At 37.7% G+C, this 24,120-nt stretch overlaps 1 protein-coding gene across 2 annotated transcripts in view; it reads left to right on the top strand.

Moving 5' to 3' along the window:
- The first annotated feature begins 1,902 nt into the window (after positions 1–1,902).
- The window catches only part of arhgef39 (Rho guanine nucleotide exchange factor (GEF) 39), a 70,178-nt gene continuing 47,960 nt past the window's right edge, over positions 1,903–24,120 (top strand). For both annotated transcript variants that reach the window (XM_042511454.1, XM_042511453.1), the window contains exons 1-5: positions 1,903–1,960; positions 5,597–5,768; positions 7,951–8,045; positions 14,521–14,641; positions 19,474–19,592. In XM_042511454.1, coding sequence (XP_042367388.1) covers positions 5,619–5,768; positions 7,951–8,045; positions 14,521–14,641; positions 19,474–19,592 — 485 coding nt within the window. In that variant the 5' untranslated portion in view covers positions 1,903–1,960; positions 5,597–5,618. The remainder of the gene's footprint in view (positions 1,961–5,596; positions 5,769–7,950; positions 8,046–14,520; positions 14,642–19,473; positions 19,593–24,120) is intronic.

Below are 24,120 nucleotides of genomic sequence, written 5' to 3'. Positions count from 1 at the left end.
GTGCTTTAAGAAGAAATGAAATTTAAAGTTGATCCTAAATTCTGCTACATCTTTTTGGAGTTAAAGGAGAAGTTTGGGGGAGTCTCACAGCCTGGGGAAAGAAGCTGCTCTGTAGTCTGGTGGTTCTGCAGCGGATACTTGTGTATCTTTTCCCAGAATGCAGCAGAGTGAACAGACTGGCTGGGGTGGCTGCTGTCTTTCAGTATCCGTTGGTATCCATCAACGGATACCAGTCAGTATGCTTTCAATTGGTCTTTTGTACTCAGTACTTAGGGCTGGGGCAATGCGTCGTCGTAATCGATTACGTGAATATGTCGATTCACATAATGCAGCACATCTAGAAAAACTCGCCGTTTTTTTAACGTGGGACGCTCACGTTTGTTGACTTTATATCACTTTATACTGCAGTTTAAAGTCCCTCTCTGTCACAGAGATGATGAAATACAAAGATGTTTGTTTTACCTCAACTTCCTTGCTACCCTTTCAAAACAAAAGCTATCTTACTGTCTGACAGACTGCCATCAGTTGCTGTTACAATGCATTTTATTTTGAAACATTTACAGGATGGGGTTGTCAGCTGTGCAGGAGCTTGTATAACTTCATAAATGAGAGAAATATGTGCTTATAAATATGAACATACAGCACTCATATCAGCAGGCAGCTGTATGCCTGAAGGAAGTTAAGGCTGGACTATTCTGATGCAGAAAGATTGTACTAGTTATAATTATTTCTGTTAGAGAAAAGTTAGTGTTATTCAAATTGCACTAATTTTTACTGTAAAGATGTTTTGTTGCACTGCTAGATTTGATGTTTGTTACTGTAACAAAGAGTAACTGTTTTGTTAAGTGACTTGAATTTTACATTTATTTATTTTGCTGTTGGATTGCTAAATGTAGATTGCACTACATTCCTTTTACTTGAGTGGAACAAGCTCTTGCATTGGTTTTATTTTTGGAGAGACTTTATATCAGACTGTAACACAGATACCAGTTAAGACTGGGCTATTTTTTGTTGGGGAATAATGCCCTGCAGCGTATGACGAGTTTTAAAATGTTATTTTCAGTAAATTTGTTGTTATATTTATTGAGTAATAAAAAAATAATAGATCAATTTAAAAAATAATCGATAGATAAACAATAAAAAAATAATCGTAAGGTGCAGCCCCACTTGTAACTGTTGGGTGGTTTAATTTATAACAAAACATATTTTTTTTTTGAACTTCTTTTTTGAATTAACTAGTAACTAAAGCTTTCGGCTAAATGTTTTGAATCGATTAAAAGTGGGATGGATTGACAAAGTAAAGAACATGTAACTCAGATTTGTTCTTAAGTACAGTACTTAAGTACACACATATACAAACTTAATAAAGGAAACCTTTACTTTTATATATCATTGACACACAAGATAAATTGTAATTGCCTTTATTTTTTGTTTATTGTTTACCCTGTTTTGTTTTGTCGCCTTATTTTTTTCACATTTTCTTCATTTTGAGAAAAGACAACTTATTCAGTCTTCAAATGGTTAACTGGGGTTAGAGTTGATGTACAATCTTAAATGTTTCTTCTGTCAGTGTTTTTGTGACACAAATATGTGTTTTTACAATGTACTGCCACACCCATTACAGACATCTACACACAATATTTTGAGACTAAATGTGTTTAAACTTTACTGATATGGGGAAAAAGACATTTCAGAGAATTAAAACCTTTTTGGTGTATCTAGTATTGCATGTTCTGTTCCAAATATCACTTTCTCCAGTGACTGCAAGCATGTTATAAATAACTTGTCCCACACATGTTCTTCAACAGCAGCCCAGCTGTGAGCACAGAGGGGGAGGAGTTTCCGGCATTGTGTCGGATTGGAGCAGCCAATCAGCGTACGCGTCAACATCGCAGCCCGGAAGACGGAAGCTCGCATCGAAAAAGAGCGCCTTGATTAAAAGTGGAGACGTTACCTGAAGGTAAGCCAAGAAATATCTCTACACACGGTACATACAAGTCTTTGAAAGATATTTTATGTTGTCAAAGCTGTTTCTAACAAGAAGCAGCGACGCCGTAACAAAGAACGTAAATTTGTTGTTTAAATGTTATTTCGCGTCTTCGTATCGCTCCTTTTCAGTTTCAGCCGATACTTTCTGCCCTTTCGACGCCACTTGGCGTTTTTTTTATGACGAATGACGACGTTTTTATTGAAAGACACAAAAGTGCGGACTATTTTCCTGCGCTGCTGTGGTATGCAGCAGGCTCTCGTTATGTTGTGTGTGTGTATGTGTGTGTGTGTGAGACTAATGACAAGATATTTCAGATTTCAGGTGTGTCGAGTACTCTCGATAAGCGTTTCCCCCTGTCATTTGAATACTTTGTTACGTAAAGCAATTATCAATTTATGGTTTTATTAAGAACCCAAGTGTGTTTTAATTATTTTAGTACTTATTTTTACTTGAAGCACTTACACAATTCTATTTTGATTATTCTTTTGTATCTTTTATTCATTTTTTAATGTATTTATTTTTCTTATTTATAATAATCCCTCTTTTTATTTTTTGTAATATTAAAATGATTATAATAATTATTATTAATAATATTTTTTTATTTTTTTACAACATATTTTATATATTGTATTTCTTTTTTTTAAAGTGTCACTAAACCTTGGCTCAATGCACCCTAACAGTGGTGAATTACTGAAGCTAAATAACCAATCCTTCCTCTGTCCCTTCTGAGCATTTGGACCAAAACCTTTAATTTTATTTAATTTATTTTTTATATATGTTTTATGTAAATTTTTCCCCATTTTTTGCTCGTTGCCTTTCTCCCTTGTGTATTTAAAGGAAATCAAAACCTTTTTTTTTTTTTTTTTTTCGGGTTTCAGAGGTTTAAATACTTGCAAAAAGAAAAGTGATGTCATTCCAGGTGTGAAAGTGTTAAAATTCAGTCAGACACGTCAATCAGTTTGAAAGTGATAACAAGTTTTACATTTGTGATTGCGTTTTGGTGGTGTTGTTGCAGTTGAGTCATGAATTGTGCTCTTAAGTCAAATGTTCAGGGTTCCCATGTTAATGGAAAACTTGGAAATTCCAGGCCTGGAAAAGTCATGGAATTTGGAAAATTATTTAGCACCTCAGGGCCCACTTTATTATTACACAGACTCTTATGGCTCTGCACAAAAAATGTGCTTTTCAAAATTAAGTTATTAAAAATATTATACATTAATATAACTTTCTACTTTTACTGGGTTTATCTTTTAACCAACATCAGTCCTAATCATAAATGTCAAATATTCACAACTTTTCAGAACTTTAACCCTTTAAATGCTAGGCTTTTGTCATGATGTCAACATATTTTCAGATGAAAAAAAGAAAGAACTATTCTCAATATACTACATGCTAGGTACTTGTTTTATACATTATTATTTTTTTGGGCAGTGTTAAATATGCACACTTATACTGCTCTGCACACAAAATGCACTTTATATATTCAGGCTATAAAAATATACAATGATATGATTTTCCCACATTTAACTGTATACTTTATTTAACGTTACAACAGTATTTTATTGAACTATATAATAACTTGATTTTATGGCAGTAGCTACTTTATTTGTAGTTCATTTAATAATTTTGTATTTTAGTAGTTTACAGTAGTTAAGAGGAGATTTCAAAATATCGAGATATATATCATGTATTGCGATATAGCCTAAAAATACTGCAATATTTTTTTTAAACCATGTCCCTAAGCCCTAGTTTGAAATGTCCTACCAGTTATAACACTTTTAGACAATTAGTTTAGTTGAGGTGCACACAAAGGCAGTTTGGGTCGTTCAGTGCTGGCTCTGTGACAGACTTTCGAGGTGTATTGTTGGACTGTAGCTGAGCTCCTCACTCAGCCACAGTGAGACTCAGCGTGTGAGTGTCTCCCTGTGGGAGAGGTGTTCCCTGGTTAGCATTGATCAGGCCCTCTTGTTTACAGTGCAGGGCTCCTCAGGGACAGTGCAGGGGTTAATTGCTGCTAAAGCGCTGCTCTCTGCCCACTCCTCGCTCTGCTAATACAAAGGAGATGACACTAATGAGGGAGTGCAGGGAGGACACTGCCTGTCCGCGGCTGGAGGTCAGCTGGGGGAGGGTCTGAGCATTACCACAGAGAGAGATTGGCATCATTTATTTTCCAAGGTGTAAATAGTGACAAGTAACTAACACATGGCTGCATCTGGTGGTTATTTTACTTTAAAGAGCCAGTTCAGCACAAAATGAAAATGACATATTATTTCACTTACCTTTAGTGCTGTTTATTAGTCTAGTTTTGATGTGAGGTACTGAGTGTTGGAGATATCATCTGTACAGATGTCTGCCTTCTCTCCAGTATAATGGACTAGATGGCACTTGGCTTGTAGTGCTCAAAGCTTAAAAAAAAACAAAACAAAAAACATTTGATAAACTCCACAGCAATGTCTCTTTCCAGAAATCATGACCTGGTTACTCAAGATAATCCACAGACCTTGTTGTGAGCAGTTGCAGTTTCATGTAGGACAGTGTTTTCCCATTAATGAATACAGTGAGACTATGGCTAGTGAATCGTGAAACTAAACCGTTCATTCTGCTGGGCCTCAAACTCTCTTTCACTTACAAAAATCTGCAAATATCTTCTCTCATCCATCGATCTGATCAGCTGTGAAAGATCAGTTATCTACCCCATGAATGACAGTTAGCTGCGAAGGAGATAAAAAGAACTCCACCTGCTGGGCTGCATTAAAGGACCCAAAAAAACGTCAGATATTTGAGTGAAACCACAGAATGCCCCTTGCCCCTCATCTGCTGCCACCAGAGATACACAGGCAATCTGTGGGAAACACTGTAGGACTTTTTTTTTTTTTTTTTTTTTTAACCAAACTACACCTGCCAGCTGTTTGACTGTGCAGAAGGAAGTGTGCATCTACTCATAGATGAGAGACTCGTGCTTGTGACATGGCATCTTCCAAGGCCGAGCTGTAACTTTAGGGAGCTCATTGATTCTTCAACACAGTGATTCAGATGGTGGGTGTAGTTTGCTGAAAAGAAAATAGTTCCAACATCAAACTGCTCACAACAACGTCTGTGAATTACCTTGAGTAACCGGGTCATAAAGACACATTGTGGTTGAGTTTTTCACATGTATTTTTTTTCTAGTTTAATTATATTGGAAAGAAGGCAGCTTACACCAAAATTATCTAGACTGACAAATAGCACTACAGATAAGAGGAAAATATGTAGTTTTCATTTGGGGTGAACTGCTCCTTTATTGATAGCCCCCCTTTAACTGAAACTGAATCTTTAGAGACTCATTACAGATTACTGATCACTTTCCCGTCGCTGTTTTTGAGTTAAGTTACTGTTGTAGAATAAACTTTTATAATGAAGGGATGGCTGGTACTAGTGAGATTCCACAGGTTACTTTAGATTTTATACAGTAACTTACTGCTTATTAACTGTCAATACAGACAAAGAAACCACAGCTTCACAAAAGCTTTTTGTTTTGAAAGTTCATACTGATTTGTATGTGGTGTCATGATTAATGTGATGCCAGTCTGTGAACCTCACCCGGTCTTTTTGCTTGTGTCTCTGCAGTGTCCTCCTCATCACTGTGACCATGAGTTTCTCCCCCGGTCCGTCCGGCCCCCCCGGGTGCACCAGTATCCAGGAACAGAGAGACCGCTGGGAGAGAAAACGCAGCCGAACAGCCAAAGAGTTGGTACAGACGGAACAACGCTACTGCCAACAGCTGGAGCTGATCACCACTGTATGTACTGCAGCACTCAGCAGCACCGGTTCAACCTGAGAGGGGTTACACTGTTAACTGTGTTAACTGAAGCAGAAGTGACAGACATTCAACATTTCACTTCTCAGTGCTGGGTCTGTTTTTATATCTAATTTACACATCATTTTTATATTTTATTAAAATGTCCTATATTAAATTACATAAAACATTATTTTATTTTTCAAAAAAAAAATGGGGGGAAAGGCAATTAGCAACTTGGTAAGGAAATTAATTTTTATAATTCCATATTTAAAATAATGTCACAAAAGTCCAATAATTTTTAAGCACTTTTTAGATGGTAATTTCTTTATTTTTTTAATCCTTTAAAACCTGGATTGATTTTGTTGTGCTGTGCTCAGATGCCTTTCATAAGCATTTATACCTCTGGAGAGAAAAATGGTTTGATCTCTTTTGAAAATATGGGAAAAAGGCAATGAGCAACTGGCAATTGGCAAAAAATTGGCAAAAAATTGGCAAAAAATAGAAATAATAATTAATAACCTCTAAAATTAGCTGTGGGGATATTATTAGATATTATCAAAAATATATAATTATATACAGGAAATATATATGATAATTACAGGAAAATTTACATTTCTTTATTTATTTTTACACTTTCTATTTGTTTATTTTTTACCTTTCTTACTTTTCTCTGCTTATTTTCAGATAATTTTCATGTAAGTACTAATTTCATGCATTTTTGTCATTTCGTTTAAGTTGCTCATTACAGATAGACATCAGTGCAATTTGCTGAGGTTTCAAAGGGTTGTTTTTTAGAAATAAAAAGAAAATATATTTTTTTTGTATTTTACTAACTTTCAGGTAATATTCTTTACCTTTCTTCCTGCATTGTCATGTTTGGTTGATTTCTTGTTTTGTTGCTTATTGCCTTCACCCCATGCTTTTTATAGAAATCAGGCCAATTTGCTGCAGTTGCAAGGGGTTAAACCATGCAAAGTGCACTCTTACTGTACAGTGTATTAACAGACTCAAGGTAGCATTCATGGTTCTCTTCCTCCCTGTGGAGAGAACAGACTTTCCCACCCACCACTGCAGCCTCATTTCTACACAATTACTCACCCTCCACCCGTTCACTTCAATTAGGAGTCATTTTAGGCCTAATGCACATTCAATTTGCTAATCCCATTTTCACTTCAAATGACTTGAGACCGGCACAGCTGTCGCTTTATTGTGAGTGTTGCGGTGCAACAACATCCCTCTGTACTGGTGCTTCATACAAGCCATGCAGATATATACAGTACTGTAATGTTAACAGGCAGCCGGGCTGCAGGGGAAAAAAACAACTGGAGTTAGTGTATGTTGTGTGCAGCTTCTTACATGTGCTCTGTTTGTTGGGAGAGTGATAGAGATGTCAGGATTGAAAGCACCTCTTTGTCAAACCAAAAAAAAGTATTTTAATAAAGGCATATCCAATCAGAGACAGCCCTTTCCTCTCTTATTAACCCTTTGAAACCTGAAGCAGCATCACTTTTTTTGTGCTGCTTTCACCCGCCTTTTACAACTATTAAACCTTTAAACCCCAAGCAAATTGATTTGATTCCTTTCAAAACAGGAAAAAAGGCAATGAACAACTTGGTGAGAAATTATACACAAATTGCAAGAAATGAGTAGATTTAGAAAATTATTTTTAAAAAGCTAGGGAAAATGTCTACAAAAAAAAAGAAAAAAGCTGGGGAAAAGCTATATTAATAATCATCATCATTACTTATTTAAAATTATGTCAAAAAGTCTCCATATTATGAAGGTCTTCTTTGAATGCCTTTTTTATTTTTTACTTGTTTTTATAAATTTTCATGTACTTTTCTCTACATATCTTTCTGGATTAATTGTTTTTTGGTGGGTGTATTATTTGTTGCTCAAAAACTATGTTTATAGCATATCATAACCACGTATTTCAAATGATCTTACAGAATTATTATATTTTTTTCAACACTTTTTCAACATTGTTCCTTTTTTAAAATGTTTTTTTTCAGATAATCCTCATGTGCTTTCTTTTTTATCTCTTTATAATTTTTGTTTTTTTCAACTTGTGTTGCTCATTGCTCTCTTCCCATGTTTTTGCAAGAGGGAAAATAATTTACCAAAGGTTTAATACAAATGGAAAGCATCATTGTGCGTCGCTGTGCTCTCTTGTTTCTCACAGTACTTTGTGGAGATTTTGAAGGCCAAAGGAACCCTGAAGCAGGACATTCAAGAGAGCATCTTCAGTTCAATTAAAGCCATCCATTCAGTGAACCAGTAAGTATCCTCTGAATAATTTACACAATATCTATGGGAAACTGGGAGGAAGATTAGAAGTTTGTCTCTTGCTTAAGACCGCAGACCAGATAAACTGTTGCCAAAGCATTGTCCTTATCTTCTCCATTAGGAGTCAGTGATAACGTGTTGCAGTGTACAGGCGTTCTCTCCCCTAGTGGACTCATTAACACGTATAAGGAACAATCAATCCAGGTGATATCACAAGACAGTTATTGTTACCATAGAAAGTTCACGACTTGTCGTTGCCGACCTGACCTGCTGTTGAAGATCTCAGAGGGAGGGAGCTGAGAGCGGCTGATCTCACCGCTCGTCTAGACGTCACATTGATCTCGATGTCGAGGTGCTGTGAAACTCCAAATCTACATGCGCACTTGAAAGACTTCAAAAAGTTTGGTGATATAAATAAAAGGCCGACGTTTGAAGTGAGTACACGTGTACATGCTAAGGCGCCGCATTCAGCCGTCCATAAATCAATAAAGTAGGAAAATAGGGCTCATGATGGGTTTTTGAGAGCTGATACCAAAAGTGATGTTTTTGTTTCAAAGCAGTCGGACTGAAACTTTGATCATTTCTGTGTCCAAACATAGAGCTTTTACAGTATCTTTTCTTACTGTGGTGTAAAAGTGCAAGAAACTGTTTACTTACTATATTTCTGCCTTTTAAATAAGTGTATAATAATAATAATGATAATGCTGATAATAATAGTACTAATAATGACAATAATAATGATAATACATCAGATTTATATAGCGCCTTTCTTGAACTCAAGATCGCTTTACAAAAAAAAAATAATAATAATAAATATATATATATATATATATATATATATATATATATATATATTACTACTATCACTAATAGTAATTATTATGATGATAATAATACGAATACTAATAATAATGCTACTACTACTACTACTACTACTAATAATAATAATAATCATAATAATGATAATGATAATGATAATAAAAATAATGATAATGATAAGAATAATAATGATACTACTACTACTAATAGTAATAGTAATGATAATAATGTCAATGCAAGTATTTCCTTCAGTTCGTCCTTGGCCACATATACCCTCCTTTGCATTTTTTTCCAATCTTGCATGGATCAACAATGTATTTATTTATTTTATTTTTTTTGCGTTAGTACATCATACGGTATGTACACTGCGTTAATTAACTCCCTAACACTCCTCACTGGATGCTTCTCATGCCAGGCTTGACAGACGACAGCACGCAGCCACAGAGCTCAGCCATTACGTAATGTCAGCTGGCGTGTAATGTGGACAGTCGCTCTCTAAATCTCTCCTCCAGTCTAAACACAGTGGCACAGACAAAACACACCCAGCTGAGTATCAGCCAGCACAGCTTGACAAACTGTGCAGCGAGTGGCTGGGATACCTTTGATTGGAAGCTCCATTTCCAGACTAAATAATGAGTGGTGTGGGCTCCCTCAGGCTCTCATCCTCTGCAGACTGACGGGCTTTCTTGTTGAGAGTGCTACAATGAAGATTGAAGTATGAATTACACAGTCTGATGTATTGGATAAATGGTCCTGCAGTTCCCATACATCTTCATTATGAGCCCCTTATTGAATCAATGGTTGAAACATAATGGCAAGCACTCCATTTAAAAACCGCTCCATGGAGAGACAGTGTGTTAGCGCGAGACTGATTTACCACCGCTCAGTGATTGATTATAGATTTCCCCATATTCTTTTCACTTTCTTTCACTCTGACATTTGGTATACAGCGACTATCTGTACGACGGTGCCAAGAAGACTGGATAATAACAGTGGTGATAATTAACTCTCGTAGATGGATATGTGGGTGACTTGCTCATCCGTTGTCACACATGAAACATCAAGTATTACACATTGTAAGTCTTAATGCATTAAACAGGCTCATTATAATCAAGGGGCATGTTGTAAAAGGCTTCCTGCTGCGTCTGTCTGCAAGCACACTCTTTTAGTCAAATTGAGGGCTGGGTATCAAACCTGCTGCAGCTAGCTTTGTGGTAGTGACTCAGATTTGACTCAAGGTATTAAATGTCTGGTCAGATTCATAATTGTTTTATATCCTTTGATGAGACTTTTAGGTTTATATAAAAATGTTGCCAGTGTTAGACTTTTTTATTCAAGCCAAGTTCTTTTATGGCTGCTTTGCAGGGCCGTATCTCTAGAGTCAACATTGGGGGGGTCCAATCCCCTCCTCAACTCCACCCCAAGAAAAACATTCTAAATTTGAAAACTAATTTCATATTATATTTTATTGTTTATCACAAGCAAGTACAGCTATACAGTATACTGCATATACTGTATGACTAGGGGTCGACCGATATTGGTTTTTCAAAGCCAATACAGATTATTAGTAGTTAATGACACCAATAACCGATATTTGTAACTCATATGCATTTACAATAAAAATAAAAATATATCAATATGTCAATATTTAGAATCTGGAATGTGACAAACTCCAACACAAAACTTATTTTAAATGCTTTTAGAAAATGTTAAATCAAAACTAAAACTTCAGCGAGTTCCCTGCAACTGTTTTTTATAAAGTCAAGTGAAATTTGAAATAAAAAAAGATTAAATAAAAATAGCTCCCTGAGGTTTTACAAAGTGAAAGTTCCTCCCATGCGGACACTTTCATGGTACTTTTTAAGTAATTGATTTTATCGCCAGTCACTTTTCACACACTGTCACGCCACAACTGCATTTTCTCGCAGTGAAAAATAAATCATGGATAACTTATGACAGCAGCGCAGCGCTCTTTCTCTCTCTCTCCTTTCATGCAGGGCCAATACTGATAGATTATTAGTAGTTAATGTGATATTTGGAATTGATATGCATTTACAAACTCAAACTAAAAACTTTGATTAAATACCCTGAGCAAATGTTTCATCAAAACTAAGACTTTCAACATCATATGCAGTAAGTTCCCAGTAACTTTTTCACACTCAAGTGAAAATTTACATAAAAAATGAATTATAAAAATAGCTCCTTGAGGTTTCACTAAGTAAACGTTACTCCCATGCCATCATTTTGTTGTACTTTTTAAGTAATTCATTTTATCGGCAATCATTAAAATAAAATGCTGATACAGATAATCGGCAAAATGCCAAATATCGGCCCCAATAATTGTCCAGGCCGATAATCTGTCGACACCTACACTACATATAATGAGTTTAGCAGAAAGAGGAGCCCATGTATTTATGACGGTATTGAAAAACATACCTTTAGGATTTCCAAATACCCTGGTAAACTATAATATTGTAGTACCACCCAAGTCTTCAGATAACCATTCATCAAATGATCAACATGATGGAGCTCACATGTAATCCCAGCTTGATGATGAATGTTGTGTGGATCTGAAGAATCCCAGATGTGATAGGGAATCTATACATCTTCATCAGAGGATCACTAGAAATATTCTCATAAGATGATTTCTGCAGCTCGGTGCCGATTCCTACGACAAGTCGCTGATTCTCACAAAAGCAGCAAGAAACCACTTGAAAAGCAGAAACACTTCTGTGAGCGCTGAGCTTGTGAGCTCCTCACAGCGTAATGTTGCTCTGATAGTAATACAACTGTGTCAGTGTGTGCAGAGTGGAGGTATATCCATCTGATGTTTCCGCCTTTATTTACTTAACTCCAGAGCGCGGCGGGAATACTAGTAATGAATTCTGCCTTCATTAAGCTTTTGTTGAGTTACGTAAGAAAAAGCAGACGTGAATATATTGATATGCCACGCCATTCATTCTGCTTTCTGCCTGTTTATGGAGAACAGAGAGCAGGCAGCAGAAGGAGCAAGCCAATTATCCCCAGCTGCTAACATGACAAACAGGAATCAGCAACTTGAAAGAGCTGTCAGCGGATCCAGGGAGGAGCATGCAATCAGCACTGGATTTAAAACAGTGGAGGGGGGGGGGTCAGGATGAAAATAGGTGCAGTCTGAGAGGACGTGGAGTGACATGAGTCACCGTGTTTCATCACAGCATGAATCACATCGTACAGGTCACGCAGAGCAGCAAAATGCCGGTTTATTGCTTTTTTTAATATTCCTGTGTGTGTTTATTTATTTCATTAAGTAGTATTTATGCTCACACTGTGTCCCAACAATTAGTATTCCTCTGTTCAAGACCCCCCCCCTTTCCTAAATGAAGGCGCCTTGGCCTGAATTGCATGGTCGAGGTTGTATCCGCCCCAGATGTCGCCGCTGCTCGGAATTAATGTGGATTAACGTGACACGCACAGAATGCTAATGTTTTCTCCACTGCCGCCGCCGCTGATGGCCAGACAATTTAATTGCTGTGGAAAAAAAAAGTATAAAAAATGTAATCCATAATTTCATATTTATCATAATAGCCTCTGGCAGTGAGAGGGGGAAAAAAACGGAAACACAGTTTTTCCCGCCCTTTGCCCTCGTTAGAACTCTCTCGGCTGCTCCTGCATCTCCTGATTATGAACAGAGGCTACCTTGGCGCACAACTTCATTAAAATCTATTTAAATCAACTTCAACGGCAAAGTGCTCCTTCTTACAGCATGTACGAACAGAAGTCTCTGGGAACATCATTAGAGAGTGGGGTTGTGTGAGTGTGTGTGCTTGTGTGTGTGTGTGTGGTACTTCCTCTAAGTTTGGATAACAAGCTCCTTCACAAGTGTCAACACCCCCAACCAATTGCGTCCGTGTTACTGTAATGTGCCTGACAGGCTGAACGACTGCTTTGCCTCCGCCTTGATCCACTTGTTTTTGTTCCTGAGTTCAGCGGGCGTGTTCTCACTACAAAGTGGCCCCGGGTGCCCCGAAGGTAGACCCCACCGTCTTGGTCCCAGTAAATACGTCACCCACAGGGAGAGGCCCCCTTCAAGTGTCACTACAGAGCCCCTCGCCTGCTAAGGCTCCCATTAACGGGGAAGCAATCCTCTGAACTTTGCTCAACCTCCGCGCTTTTCCTCTAAACATGTGTGCGTTTGCTGAAAACGATGCCTCAGATGTGTTCTCGCCTTATTTGAGCTCCTTGGTTTGCACTGATGCAGAGCAGCGGTGCATTGTCAGGCGGTAATGTGCACTAACTCAAAGTCCAATGCGGTTTGACTGGAGGCTAAATGCTCACTGGGGGGCACTTTGAAACAAATGCATCAGAAATATGTGAGGCACAAAAAAAAAGCCACACATATTGGAGGAGTTACTTCTGCCATGTCCTGTGTGGGGGTTCACTGTGTTTCACTGCTTGTTTGCATGCCCCAGTAATGACTGACTATACTCGATACATTATAGTGGCTGGGTTAGCATGTTGTACAGATATATTGCGATTACAATTTTTGAAAAATTCAAGGATACGTGTGGAGTTGGCTTTGGATGAGGTACTTGTCAGCAGTCAGTGTGTTTGTTCCGGTCGTTGGTGGTCCGCACACCCCCAGTTTGGGGAAGCAGACAGGAGTTCCACCACAAAAGCTAAGAAATGTATCGCCGTGGACATGGGCAACAACAAAAAGTATCTATTTAATATTACACACATGTGCGCTTTCCAAAATCAGGCTATAAAAAATATTATACATTAATATTATTTTCTACTTTCATTGAGTTAATTCTTTAACATGCACCAGTCATAAATGTCAAATATCCATTAATCTCTGGAGTTTAACCCTTTAAATACCAGGTTTTTGTCATGATGCCACTTTGTTTTTAGATTTAAAAAAAAAAACACAAAAAATTAATTGTTGTTAATATACTACATACATAGTAGATTTTTCTTCTGATTATCACAGCCTGGGATATGTCAGTGATATGCAGCAACATTGATTTTTATACATAATTATTTTTTGTGCAGTGTCAAATAATCACACTCCGCACACAAAATGGACTGCTGGGTGCATTTTATGCACTTTGCATTTTTTGATCATTTTGACTGTGTTCATGCATATGGCATACATTTTAGCAAGATTGTGTGTTTTTGTTTAATCAGTGAATTTTCAGCTCAGCTCCTACAATAAGTCTAAAATACACTGTGGGAACTAAATTATTACATTCAGACTGTTAAGTGTAAAAAAGTATTATTTCTGGGTGTTATTCTGCGGCTTTTGACTTGGAATTTGTCATTTTGACTATTTTCCACCTGATGACGTCTTTTTTAACCAAATTTGGCATATAGAGAAACTAAATGCTATTTCTGCTAGGTGCACTGTCACAACCGATTTTGCTGCTAGTCATTGACATATCCCAGGCTGTGATAATAATAATTTACAGAAATCTACTGTGCATATAGTATATTGAGAATCATTCATTTTTTGTGGGTTTTTTTTCACTAAAAGTTGACTTCTTTTATTTTTTGTCTTACCAGAAAATTAAGACAAAATAAGAGAAATTTAAGAGAATGTTGCTGCATGAAACCCAGTGTATTTTTGTGTCTCCTAGTCTTATGATGTGGTTTTTTTTTTCTGCAGATCTCTGCTGGTCCATCTGGAGAACGGCTACTTCGGCCGAGGCTTCGAGCAGATCTGTCCACAGCTGCACCACTACAACACATATGTAGACAACATCTACAATGCCCGCAAAGTTCTCGGGGTAAGAACGCAGCATTTCCACATGGTTATCACACATAATTATCAGATCCTCCTGTTGCACTTCCAATCATTTCACATGAGCTGTGATTAGATTGTAATAATCCTTGTGGGAAAATTGGCCAGCGTATTCCTCAGTTATTGAACTGAACACACAATAACAAATCCAGAGGTTATTTGATTCTTGGATCCAGACACAATTAGTTCCACTATGTCAGGTCAGTGACGGCAGTTATGCCAAGGCAATATTTTCATGGAAGTGCAATTTAGCATACCAGAACTAGTTTTCACCCAATTAAATTAGTTATTTAGTTTTGCAATAAACTCTAAGTGAATACCAATCTCACCCCTGTTCTATGATAGGTGGTTTCACCAGAAGTTAGATGCTGGAACTATTTTTTGCCACAGTTGGTTGTAGTTACTGTAGTCCATTTTTCCGTAGCCCTGAGCCCTAACTGACCCAGCCAATTGGCGCATACTTTCGGCCCAAACCCGGTCCGACCCTTTGGGCTTTTCGGGACCCATTTGGACCTGTTGGGACTTATTGGGCCCAGGTTGAGATTGAGAACTCTACTTTAGGGATGTCAATAGGTGTATTTTTAAACTTTGAACAAGGGCAGGCTGGCAGTTTCCACTCTTTATGCTCTCTGGGACGACAGCCCCACACTTAACGCAGCAACATCAGATAGATATCAATATTTTTATCACTCCGTGCCAGCGAAGCAAAGTTTTGGGATGTTTGTCCTATTCTCATGAATGTGACATCCCAAGGACGCCTTGAGGGTATTTCCCCACACTTGGCATAAATGTCCACTTGGACTCAACAATGACCTGATTGAATTTTGCTTGTCAAAGGTCAAGGTCATTGTCACCTTGCATCTATCTCAATAGTGAATGTGATATCTCAAGAACACCTTGAGGGAATTTCTTCAAATTTGGCAGAAACATGTAAGGCTGAACCCAAATATTTGGCTATTCAAGTGTTTGTTTGTTTATTAGTTTGGTATATGGATTTAATTAAGGCAATCAGATGTTGTTTCTTTTGTTCTTTTTGCAGAGGATGAATTTCATTTCAGTGTTTGTGATTCTGCTTCTGCACCTGTCACACACACAGTGACAGGAATCATCATTTTAACAAACGGTTATTAATGGGTTTATTGACTAAGTCGAGCCATGTTCTTTGTCGGTAGTCAAGTGCCGCAACACAAACATGTGAGCCCTCCCGCAGCTCATCCGGCACCATTTCCTGCAGCACAGAGCAGGTGAATTTAAATATCTTACATAATGAAGACTACTCTAGAACACTGGACACCGATTGCTATACTGATAACTGGTGTATTTCTCATATTGTTGAATTATTTCTTTAAATACTGTAAAACTACACCCTCACATATGTCAACCCCATTCCATAATTCACATCCTGATGTAGCCCGAACAGTGACAGTGATCCCATTGGAGAGGCATCTGTGTTAGTGGTCTAGTCTGCAGGGAGAGACCAGCAGACGCCCTGTTGCTAGCTTTGCATCAAAGCTGCTCAGGTAATATTGTCTTAATTAAGAGTAAGAAAGAACACAGAACATTGATTAGTTGCATTGATTGTGGACAAAGTCCTGCAAGTTTGCATTGATCCTCCTGCAGATCGACATCCGTTAGAATTGACTGAACTGGAAAGCGTGTTGTAGTGACAGGTGTGCTAGTTAACTCAGGTGACCAGTGATTGGTCTTCTAAGCAGTACAAACCAGCACAGTGCCCTAATGAGAGTAACCTGTGACCCACATTAGTCATATATATATGTATGTATGTATGTATGGTATAATATTATAACACATAAGTATATACCACATAGTTATTGTAATAATTTTGTAACATTATTGAAAATATGTAATCATGATAATTATAAATAGTTTTTCCCTAGCTTTTTCTGTTTTTTTCCCCAGACATTTTTCCCTGGCTTTTTTTTTTTAAATCATTTTTTCAATCCACTGATTTCTTGCAATTCGTGCCATTTCTTTCAAGTTGCTCATTGCTTTTTTTCCCCATGTTTTTGAAAGAAATTGCATCAATTTTCTCAGGGTACAGAGATTAAAATACTTAAGCGTCTTAAAGCAGCACAAGGAAAGTGATTCACTTAAGGTTTCAAAGGGTTAATAGTTTTTCACTGGAACTGTATAGAGATATGATCTTATTTAGAAATTATGATTCAACAAAATGACTTATTGAAGTTTTTGTTTTACATCCATGAAGAGTTTGGTCTCATATAAAGCATTCTCACAACCCATCAGCTATCAGTCTGATGACAAACCTCGTTTGGTGAGGACTAATGTTTTTGGGGTGAGGGCAGTGTCGCCAGTGCATGTCCGGGCCAATACTTCCTCAAAATTGCGGCAGTCATTTCTGATATGCAGATTTTTACAAAAAGCATACAGAGATTGTATTTTGCATCTCTTTTGCTCTCCACACATTCTGTTTACCTGCCGTTCAAATGCACTACTAATGGACTACAAACAGAAACCAGGAACCTTTTGATAAATCTAGTCCTGTCGACTGCACATTCTGTAAGATTACATGTATAACAGTGGAGCACAGTTGATTGCACTGAACATCATTTTGACTATTTTATATGTGATTAAGCAAATATTTCACTTTTGTGATATATTTTAACAATAATAGGATGAAACGCTGCATTTGTGCTCTGTTCTCCACTGCCGTTTATGCCGTCTATTCTAACTCATACATAAGCATGTCATTAAAACATTACGCCCTTGCCGCCCATGGTCAAGTCTTTCCTGATTTGAGTTTTACACAGATCTAATCTTGGGAGCTGTTACTACTTCTGGTCCTAAGTCCTCTGGCACTGCTAATTCTGGTCCTAGGTCCTCTGGCTCTGAGATCACTCCGCCCCCCCCCCCCTTATCGGGCAGTGTAAACGTGGCGTAAGATTGCTTAGGGTGGGCTGCATGAACTGTTATATGATACTATGAGTCCTTACTACAGTTGATTGTTGATGTGTGTATAGGTAAGTATAGGTATTTATAATGCATCATAAGCCCCATTAGTCAACCTCTGATTTATAATTAGTCAAGAGCATCCATAAGCCCCTCGATACTTATAATTCATTACAAGTACAAAATGTTTTATGACTGTTGATATAGTGCATCAGTAAGCATTATGTGTTTATGAGTCCAGTCATAAAGCATTATCAGTGTTTCCCATTAATAACCAAGACTATGGCGGGGCAAATTAGACTGTGGTGGCCTGCCATAGTCGAGCGTTACTAAAATATGTACACCATTGGGTTATTTATAGCGCAGTACAGGCAGAGACGAGCAGCAGAATGTCAGGCGCATTAAAAGTGAAACTAAATTGTTCATTCTGCTGGGCCTAAAACTCTCTTTCACTTACAAAAATCAGCAAATATCTTCTCTCATCCGTTGATGTGATCAGCTGTGAACGTGTCAACAGATCATTTATCGACCCCACGAGTGACATTCAGCTGCAAAGGAGATAAAAAGAACTCAGCCATCGGATATAAGACTGAGACCACAGATTAGCAGTCTCACTCTACCCCCATAAATTTGTAGGAGAAGGTGTCATATACTAAAGCTGCATCATACAGTGTGTGGCTCTAAATACTCAAGATATCCAACTTAGGTTACTGTTTGTCTGGCTGTCTTTTGGGGCTGCCACTGTACAATCAGAATCAGAACTGACTTTATTATCATTGTACGTGCATACATCGATATTTTAAGCGTTGATGACTTTCAGTGACCTATGCAAAGAGTCGACTCTTTCAGGTGTCTGATTTACATACTCATAACACTCTGACACTACCACACCTCCTCAACCTGATCAGTGATTCCTCTCACACTGTCCCCATCATTCTATATACTCACAACGTGTCAGCTCACTATGTCCAACTCAGGCTGCCACAGCCTTAATGACCAGCTAAACAGCTGTATGTCAGCACAAACACACACACAAACACACACACACACACACACACACACACACACACACACACACACACACACACACACACACACACGCACGCGCACCCCCGCGCAGCTGGCATCTTAAGTCAAGTGGCATGCACTGAAGTTGTAAAACAGTAAAACACGTTAGGGCTCTACTCAGGTCTCTTTAAATACAGCAGCAGTGCTTATTTTGATGATTTACAGAAAGGACAAGATAAGGCTTTTTGTCATCCAAATGTTGACATACAATCATGCTGACATGATGTGCAAATGCATATTTAATGACATCTCCAGCCTCCTTCCCCCTTCACCTCCACATACCTCAGCTGGCAGCCCACTGACTGACAACACGGGGATGTCGGGGTCTTGTCAGGCAGAGTACGCATCTTGAAAGTGACATGAGATTCAGGGGTGGTCACTGGTTGTGACAATGTCTGTCACTGGTCTACAGGCTGCATGCAGATGCTGTTGGACTCAATGCATTTGCATGTTCCTGTTGTTGTGTTCCTGTTGATTAGTTGCTAGTCAGAGAGTGTCATAAACAAGGTGTACATGAAGTGTATTGTAGACAAGTGTAAAGGACTTTTTCGCTTCTCTTGAGAAGCATTCAGGGTGAGAACATGGGAGATATTTATCTTAAACCCTGTTTGTTGGTGATTCTCTTGGACGGGGATGGTGATTTTACTATTGCATGTGCCAATTAGAGATTTTGTTCCCAAACTAATCCCAAAATACTTTAACAGCTCAAGAACAAACTCACTGCAAGTAAGAGAAAACAAGTAGGCAAGGAGCTTTGTGTTTTAAATGTACCTGCAAGGCTCTGAAAATAACTCAGCTGCAATGCTTTGTGTTTTGTCTTAGATCCAGCTGAGGAAAAACAAGGCCTTCAGACGTTTTAAGAAACTCCAGGAAGCCCGACCAGAGTTCAACAACCAGAAGCTCGAGGACTTACTTCAACTTCCTGTTCAGCGAATCGATCAGTAAGTTTTCTGTTTTCTCTACAAAGCAGAAGGCCATATGTTACTCTACTTTTTCCTCTAGATACATAAACTTAGTGTTACACCATTTTCTTTTAGCAGAGGGCATTAAATTTATGATATGGGGAATTGGATTTGATGACTTTTACAAAAATCTGCAATTATTTTCCAGTGATAACCTTCCACGTAATTGAACACAATGGCAAATTTATTTTCTGAAAGTGACCTGTTTACATAACGAAGCTCTAACATGCATCTGTTTAGGGCAGCACGATATGACGTTTCATCATCAACATTGAAATGTGCAATAGTCATATCGAAGGTTAAGTAGTCATGATGTTAAGTAAGATTTATTTGCTCAAACAACTCATGTTTGTTACAAATGGAAAACTGGCAAGATTCTCATTTTCCACCATTGATATCGGCTAAGCTTTCCTCTTTAAGACAACCTATGTGTAGAACCTGTGTGTAGAAAAGTACCATTAACAGGCCGGCAAGTACAGCAGACACAGTGACGCACAGTCTTTTCCAAAATTGATTTTTTTTTTCATTGGAACTTAAAAAGTCATGGAAAGGTTTTTAAATTTTGTCCTTGTAAATGTATGGGAACCCTGATAAAATCTCAATAGATCAAAAATTCATAATAAAAACTGTCATAATTGACATTGTTTGCAGTTTGAAGTGTTCAGTCAGCAATTTGATAGGTTTCTTTTACAACGGAGGACCAAAAAAATTGGTCATTCACATTAAAATCAGTTTTGTTATAGACAACCGAGAAAGTCGGGGAAGGTCTCAGTTTTTAATTAATATATCTATTGACAGTAAAAAATGATGAATACATGTAAACAGTTACATACAGAACCTTTAAAAGTTTAATAAACCGTTACATTAAATCATATTAAAGTGAAACACTATTTCTTAACAAACTGTCCCATTTTAGTTTAGTGCATCAGATTGGATTTTTTACACCTATGAGCCAGATTAGCCTACATGTATTTCTTTTTGTTTGTTTGCAAATTATTCTGTTTTATTTTGTCTAATATATTTTGGCCTAAAACAGATGGATTTTCTTCTTGTTTAAGTGTTGTTCCAAAAAATATTGATTAGTTATTTTTATAAAATATTTTTGTAATTTATTACAATGCTGGAACTGACTAGTTCAGTTAGATTTTGTGTTTTTATTTTTCATATATTCATGTTCACATCTAGCAAGAGGACTGTATTACCTGTATTATAATGGATAATACAGTAAATTCTCTGCTGCTCCTGTTTTTTTTTTTACTAATTAATTGTCTTTGACTTTGCCTTTTTTTGTTTGCTGTTAGTGTGTCATCAGTGAAACTAAATACTTCCTGCACAGATGTTTCACGCTTTCATACTAAAAGCTTTTCAGGCACTTAAAGGGCAAAGTCCCTCCCTTCAGGCTTTTAATGTGCTGGTAAATGCACATTACTCTGAATTTATCAAGACCACAAGTAAACATAGAGGGCGTGTCAACTTTGCATTAACAGCAAACAGGGAGAGATCTAAACAGGTAAACGTCAATTACCTGGAGTGACCTTTCGAGCAGCTTTAGAAGATGTTTTGTGACAAGACCATGGAAATGAAGCAAGCAGGGAAAATTGATACATTATTGTTATTAATCTGATACATTAATGTAAATCCACCATTATCAGTGTTTATAGAGTTTAATATTTCACTGTTCTCCCGGTCCCCCTCCATGTAGCCTTTACATTATCCTTGTTATTTTTTCCACCTGATGTATGTACAGCTCAGGGAACATTAAATGTGTTTATTAAAACACAAGAAAAGGACACAGCATCACAATTCGATGATATCTTACTGCATAAGAGGCTGTTAGCCAGTTTCCCACACATTCATTTATTTGTGGTGGCCCACCACGATTAAAACATCTGCCACCTCTAATAGATGTTCTATTTTTGTTCTAAGAGATGTTTATAGCACCACGCTATCAGTGCACAGAATGCACTCAGGGCACAGAGGGAGCAGTAGAACGCCAGGCGCAGTGAAAGTGAAACGGCTGGGTCTGAAAATTTGCATTCACTCACAGTTACTGCTCCTCTTATTTATTGACCTGATTTGATCTGATCATTTATTAAATGATCTACTGATCAATTATTAACCTGCAAGTGACAAACTGCTGCTGAGGAAAAAACAGCTAACGAGGCCTGTTTCCACTGCAGAAACTTGGGGGTAGTTTTACAGGGTCTCACCCGTTGGTGCGTGTCTCCACCTCAGGCACTGCCCCAGTAGGAAAATTTTTGAGAACTTTTATGGGGGAAAAAAAGTCCCTGCCTTGCTAATGCTTCATTTCCACAGCAAAAACATTGACACTTCTGGCCCAAGATGAGCCAGGTCCTTCAAAATAAAGGCACCAGAAATTTTGCTTTGATTTAATTATTGCAATACTTTATTTAACTTTACTATAACAGTACTTTAACACTAGAACAGTATTTTATTAAGCTTTAATATGACAGTAGTTTATGTAACTTTATTTTATGGCTGTAGCTACTTTATTTGTAGCTGTAGTTCATTTAGTAATTTTGTATTTTAGTAGTTCACAGTAGTTTACAGGAGATTTCAAAATTGCACTACTGTGTTTCTACTGTGTAATGTATTTTTTTTTCCTGCTGTACTGAAGTCTCACCGAAATTTGACTTCCATTTAAGAAACTACAATTTGGGAAATTACAAAAAGTAACACTTAAAATGTGGCCACAAAGTCACGGGGAAACATTTTGAGTGCACCACCAATGTAAAAATTTGTGGAGCCTTGACAGAAAATGTTTCCATCACATTTTCAGTTGTCTGTTTTGTAATTGATACAGAGGTTGAATACACTGTTTTTTTTTTTCTTTTTTACTCTAAACACCAAATTGTTTGTGAAATGTTTTCTGGTGTACCAGCATCTCTGCTGGAGAAGGGTCACAGATTTCATGCTTGACTTCTGTTTTTGCTGTTTAGTTGTTTTCCTTCCACCAGTCACCCGCTGCACTGCACAATGTATAGTCTCCGTGACAGATGTAATTATTATTATTTGATGTAGCGCCCATGTAAGTACTCAGACTGTCCAGAAACTGTCAAAATCTCTTTTGTTAAGCACGAGTTTTTGTTGGCTGTAATTTCATGCGGTCTTGATCTCGCTTGTTAATTAGTGGAACAAGAGGAGAAATGGGCTGAAACGTGCTTTTCAGTGCAGCAGATATCTGACAGTGGTTTATCAAGCTGCATGCTTGTATCTTAATTAGGCCTCTCTCATGTTTTCATCTCTCCAGATGTACAGTCAAGCACCTCTAAATGTTACATCCATCCATCATGGAAGAGAGAAGTTGTCTGTTAGATGAGCTGACCCTTCACCTTAACATCTGTGACACTTTACTGCATATCTCATTTATGTTCACTTTCTACAGTGAAGAATTGCCTCCTCTTGATTTTCTCACTCTTCCCACGCACCAGGGCTAAGGTACAACTCTGGAATGCATCTCTCCAATGCGTCTTAATTTATTAACAATACCAGTGCTATCTTTTTTCCAATTGAAAAAATCTGTATACCTCACTGTGTGGACACCATAGGACTAATTCTTATGTAGACCTGCACGTGTGTTTTGCAGCTAGAAACGAGTACAAGAGCCAAAGAGAGTGCCCAGCTTATCACTCACAAGTGGGAAATGGCCAACTTAGTTCTTCAAACTCGCCCTCTCTGCTTTCCCCTCTACTAAAAGCAAACCTTTCTACACCAGCCACCTCTGTCCCATGTGAAAGATTTTTGTTATTTTTCTTTTACAACAGGGGAGATTGTGAATCTCCAGAAATGCATTAATTGCGTAGTTTGTGTTTTGCATTTATACCCTACCTCAGAAATAAAAAGGAATTGTTCAATTTCATTTTTGTTTGAAATAATTAATAGAATATTTTCTCTCATAATTTTTCTGTAATCTCATTTTGTAGTTAAAAAAATCGTGAGAAAATCGTATTGTGAAACCAGTAGCGTGAATCGTATTGAATCGTGTGTTGAGTGAATCGTTACTCCCCTGCCTTTCAATCATCTGCAGCTACCTGTCCGTCCCTCTGTCTCTCTGCTGTCACTTTAAGAAGAAAGTCTGTTCGGGCATGGAGTTTTCACCGATAGTAAAATGAGTGTGTGTACCATTTTAGCTCATTATGGATGCACCCTGTAACTTTATGTAACGTGACTTCTGACAGAAAATGTTGGTTAAATGTGTTTGGGCTACAGTCTAAAGAGAAAAATGATAGTACACTCTTTTGTCAGTTTGTTCTAGTGTGTTGCAATACTGAATGGGAAGACAGTCTTTTGGTCAGATCTTGCCCCATTGCATTCACTGTCAATGCGAAATTACAACACTGACCCTGACTTCAGTGACAATAGATGCTCAAAGTGAGAATTTGGGGTTTTGGGGCTTAAGATGCCTATGTTTGGCCCACGCCTAGAACCGGCCTCTGAGGTTTTGCTGTTCTTTCAACTCATGGCATTGCATGAATGTAGCTTAATT

Source organism: Plectropomus leopardus, chromosome 22, assembly GCF_008729295.1.
Source record: "Plectropomus leopardus isolate mb chromosome 22, YSFRI_Pleo_2.0, whole genome shotgun sequence".
In the NCBI taxonomy this organism is placed as follows: domain Eukaryota; kingdom Metazoa; phylum Chordata; class Actinopteri; order Perciformes; family Serranidae; genus Plectropomus; species Plectropomus leopardus.
Note: the sequence above shows the minus strand (reverse complement) of the source record. Positions and strands in the feature narration are given on the sequence as shown.